Source organism: Engraulis encrasicolus, chromosome 11, assembly GCF_034702125.1.
Source record: "Engraulis encrasicolus isolate BLACKSEA-1 chromosome 11, IST_EnEncr_1.0, whole genome shotgun sequence".
Classification (NCBI taxonomy): domain Eukaryota; kingdom Metazoa; phylum Chordata; class Actinopteri; order Clupeiformes; family Engraulidae; genus Engraulis; species Engraulis encrasicolus.
In genome coordinates, this window is record NC_085867.1 from 50,876,163 (window position 1) to 50,881,162 (window position 5,000).

General features: G+C 47.0%; 1 protein-coding gene across 1 annotated transcript in view; it reads left to right on the plus strand.

The window, feature by feature from the left end:
• Positions 1–5,000, plus strand: part of egfl7 (EGF-like-domain, multiple 7) — a 26,264-nt gene that overhangs the window by 15,585 nt on the left and 5,679 nt on the right. The window contains exon 7 of the mRNA XM_063210875.1: positions 1–161. This exon is cut by the window's left edge and continues 58 nt beyond it. Coding sequence (XP_063066945.1) covers positions 1–161 — 161 coding nt within the window. The remainder of the gene's footprint in view (positions 162–5,000) is intronic.

Sequence of the window (5,000 nt, forward strand, 5' to 3'; positions counted from 1 at the left end):
CAGCTACAGGTGTGCGTGTGAGGAGGGATACACGCTCAACTCAGACGGCCGCACCTGTGACCGTTTACGCCCACCACCTACCTCACCCCCTCCCCCACCCCCACCCAGAACACCACCACACAGAGGGAACGACGAGCCCAGGGACCACCCCACCCACACAGGTAAAGCCAAAGCCAGAGACCACCCCACCCACATCCCCCGACAGGTTAAGTCCAGGAGCTCCACAAACAATGAAAGGACATAGCCCCATTAAGCACACAGTGGCTAGTGGTCATGGGATCACGAATAGACAGACTTAACATGCTTAGTAGCTGTGAACACACATGCTGCAGATGTAGAGGGAATTCACCACAACATAGACACGCAGACGCAGACGCAGGCGCACACACACACACACACACACACACACACACACGCGTGTGCACACACACACACACACACACACACACACACACACACACACACACACACACACACACACACACACACACACACACACACACACACACACACACACACACACACTCACTCACTCACTCACTCACTCACTCACTCACTCACTCACTCACTCACTCACTCACTCACTCACTCACTCACTCACTCACTCACTCACACACACACACACAGCAGATACAGGGGGATTTCAGGAAAACACCACACACTCTCAAACACATGCACTGGCCACTCTTAGAGCGCTGATTCCTTCCCTTGGCAAGCAGATGCTGTGCTGACCTCTGCTGACTTCTCTCTGTCTTTGACGGGGCCCCGATCGATAGGAGGGCCCTCACCCCGTATGTGTGTCAGAGTGCACGTGTTCATGCATGCCTTTTCAGCCCCCCATGGGGTGCTGCAAATGAAGTGATTATGGTGGGCTTCAATTTCTAGCAACATTCCTCCATACATCTCAAATCTTAGAGTGTGTTGTGCGTGTGTGTGTGCATACGTTCATGTGTGCGTGCATGTGTCCGTGTGTGCGTATGTGTGGTTGCGTTTTCCCTCAGGCAAGAAGAGGAGCTCAGTCTTGTTCATGACCAGCGTCACAGTTCATTATTACTTTTGGTACGCGCTATGCCACTCTCAACTCGTACCGTGAGTAATAATGCACTGTGCCTGGACCTCCCTGCTGCAGTCACACAGACAACGGACAACTGCCACACACCATAAAACATGTATGATGTTCATTATGTCTTCGTAGAGAACATAGCATGATTGATTTGGTGCTGACGTCATACTGTATGTATGACACAACAGTGCCGTAATAGTGTCAAAACAGTATCATGACACAGTCATGAATGAGGCATATGTCGATTTCATAAATGGTTTATGGTCATGAAAAGTTGACATTGTTAGGGCTGTGTTAACCATAATCGAATGTCACTTAATTTCAAAGTATTTTTTTTTTATGACACATGCATGACTGCGTTATGACACTGTTATGACATACTTATGATTATGTTACCCCTTTCTTTACCTCAGACATCAAAGGTTTGTTGGTTTACCTGACATGTTTTGACAGCAAACTTCGGTCTTCCTCATCACACATGTGACCTCCTTAGGAAGACAGACGTTTGTCGTCAAAAAATGTCAGTTAAACCAACAACCATTTTATGAGGCCAAAGAAATCAATCCTGTGGACCAAAAACTCAAACAGTAAAAGACAAACAACAACGAAAAGTAGGCCTACTAACTGTGACACACACAGACCACAGTCAGCAGTGGGCAACTATCAACTATTATCCGACCACAGGCCACAAAGAAAACAGACATTTACAGACGACCATAGGATTAAAACCAAACTCCAATGGCTCAAATAAATGGCTGTTGTCTCAGCAAACCAACCAGAACTTGAAAAAAAAATATTGTCCACAGATTAACTTGCATGAAATAGACTTCAAGGATATACGGTAACTGAAGAATTTGAGTCTCACAGTGACCTCATGTATTCTCTGAGTAAGCACCCCCTTTCTCTGCCCCAGACCCCCAGTCCTCAACTCCCTTCGCTCCCCCTCTCTGTCTTTTTCACAGCGGCTGCATATTTGTCTCACTCAGAACATAAAATAAAAAATAAACATCAGCCTTGGATTGTGTGTTTAGTGTTGTCCTAGCAACATGCTAAAATAACCTCTGTCTGTCTAGCTTTTTGTTTTGGATGGCACCCACGGGGGGATGGTCCTTTCTGGGAACTAGCGGGCTAGCATGCGAGGTTAGCATGACCGAGACACTACAGTATGATCATAGGCTACCTAGACAGATACCATCTGTTGAGGTGTGAAATAACAGAATCATAGGCTCTCATGAAGCCTTATGTCACTTTTTGTTACCTTAGTGCGATGGTCTTCCTGAGACCATGTAAACCTCACCGTAAGGTCACCTCTTTCCCACAAATGGAAAAAGCCCTCACCCCTTCCAAAAACGTAGATGATCCCCCCCACACCACCACCAAACCCCTCAGGCCATCTGTGCAATGTCCCAAGCCACTGCCCCAACATCTGGGTACCCCCTAACCCCCAGAGATCAGCCTGACGACTGCCCCACTCTGTCAACCTGATGGGGTTACGGTTTTCCTACAGTTGCTTGCTCTTATAAACTGACACACTGGCTAGTGTGCATTACACTGCAGGTCAGTGGGCTGTGCTATGCTACGTTATGCTGCACTGAAGGAGCTGACACAGTATCTCAACAGATAGCCTTTCCAAGGGGCTATTTTGGTAAGCCCCCACCCCCCACACCCCCTGAGGAGCGATGTGACAAGTTACTCCCTGCGCTCTCTTTTATCATGACAGATCTTTCAGTCCGTTCCTCCACCCTCCTCTCCTCTCCTCTCCTCTCCTCTCCTCTCCTCTCCTCTCCTCTCCTCTCCTCTCCTCTCCTCTCCTCTCCTCTCCTCTCCTCTCCCGTTCACTTCATCATTTATCTCCCTTCTCTCGCGCCTTGTGAACAAACGATGTTTGTAATGTTGTTGCTTCATCAGCAATAAAACAGTGGAATGGAGATTGAGAGGGAGAAAGAGGGGGCAAAGATGGATGGAGAGTGAATCAGTGGAAAGGTATTGATAGCAATGGTGAGATAGTAGATTGCCACAGGAAGATTGTCAGGGTAGGAGGTTTGACTTACAGCACCAAATGAGGCAGGGAGTCAAGACATCAGGGGAAAATGCGAGGGAGTCAATGCGAAAGAGAACAAAGTGTGTGCATATGTGCATGTGTGTGTGCATGCGAGTGTGCATGCGAGTGTGCGTGCGTGTGTTTGTGTGCGTGCGTGTCAATGCGAGGAGAACAAACTGCGTGCATGTGTGTGTGCATGCCTGCGTGCATGTGCTTGCGTGCGTGTTTGTGAACTTGCACGAGTGAGCGTGTGCATGTGTGTTAGTATGTGTGCACACGCCATGTCTCTGGAATTGGGAGTAGGGCTCTCTGGTGTGCTATGAGGCAATGTGTGATGGAAGTGCAAGCGCAGCAAAACACTCCTCAGCTTAATTTTTACAAGAGAGCCTCACATTCCATATCCCACATCCCTGATCCCAGATCAGACTCTCCCCTTGTCCGGCCCCTCAGAATGGACTTTAGAGAGCCAGCACAGCAAAACACTCCTCTGCCTCAGCTTCATTTTTTTTCCAAGAGAGTCTCATGTTCCACATCCCAGATCCCAGATCAGAGTCTCTCCACAGGGGCTCTACACCCCCCAGAGGGCGTTAAGGAGCCATCAGGGGGCGTTGAGAAGGATGGAGCTGAGAGGGAGATTGCTCAGCTGCCATTGGGACACATTAGTCTATAAGCTTATGATAAGGTCAAGGGGGCGTTGGGAGATACATGATGATGCCAAGGGGGGGGGGGTTTGTTCCAAAAAAGTTGAGAACCACTGCTTTAGAGTGACAGGCCAGCACTGCAAAACACTTCCGCCTCCCAGATCAGACTCTCCCTTTATCCAGCTCCACAGTCCCTTTAGAGCAGTGTTTCCCAACCAGGGGTACGTGTACCACTAGGGGTACGCGAGCACACTGCAAGGGGGACTTGGAAAGATGCAATTTTAACAAATGTATGGAGCTTAGTTACATTGAAATAGAGAAAGCTATATAGAATATGACTTACAGGGTACTCATGGCACAACAAAAAGGCTTAGGGGGTACACAAGACAAAAAAGGTTGGGAAACACTGCTTTAGAGGGACAGGCCAGCCACTGGCCCCACAACAGCCAGCCACACAGCCACTAGTGGCCCACCACCACTCTCTTAACAAAGTTACTAGAGACTGTGTGATTCTGGGAAGCCTGTTATGGAAGCCTCAGCTTTCTCATTCACATAGTTGTCTGTTTTTTTAGGGGGGAGTTGAGTGAGAGTAGACGAGAAAGGGAAGTCTTGGCCTAGTGCCTGAAGTGGCTAGTCCGTGCTGTGAGGGTAATGCAGAGTTGACTTTTACTGAGATTCAAGTTCTTTTGTGTGTGTTTGAGTAATAAAATTCAGAATTTCCTGACCAAGCCTATACTTATGCCACAGGCACGGATCTCTAAAACTGCCATGTAATAACTAGGGCTATAATGATACACTCAACTCACAACTCAACTCATCATGGTTCGTATCACCATTTTTGACCTACGGTTCAAAACACCCCCATGATTTTTAAAATGTAACCTTTTGATGATCATTTATTGATAGAATAGGTTGCAAGAGGTTATTTATAATGTTAAAAAAAGTTAAAAATAATAATGATATTGATTTGAAGCTTGGAAGCACCATCACATCATATCTTGTGGTTTTTTTCTGGTTTGAAGGGTAACAGAACTTTGAAAGGGTGTATCATGATACTGCCTTCTTGCATCACGATACAGTATCGTGACTCTGTGTATTACGATTTCTCCCTATATCGTAACCCTATATTGTAACAGCCCTAGTAATAACACTTCATTAGAGCTGCTGGTTTAGTGATTGTTATCACGTTAACATGCAGTCCTTTATTGGAGCTGTAGAGACATTTGTGCCACAACAGAATCAGAATGGGTGAAAA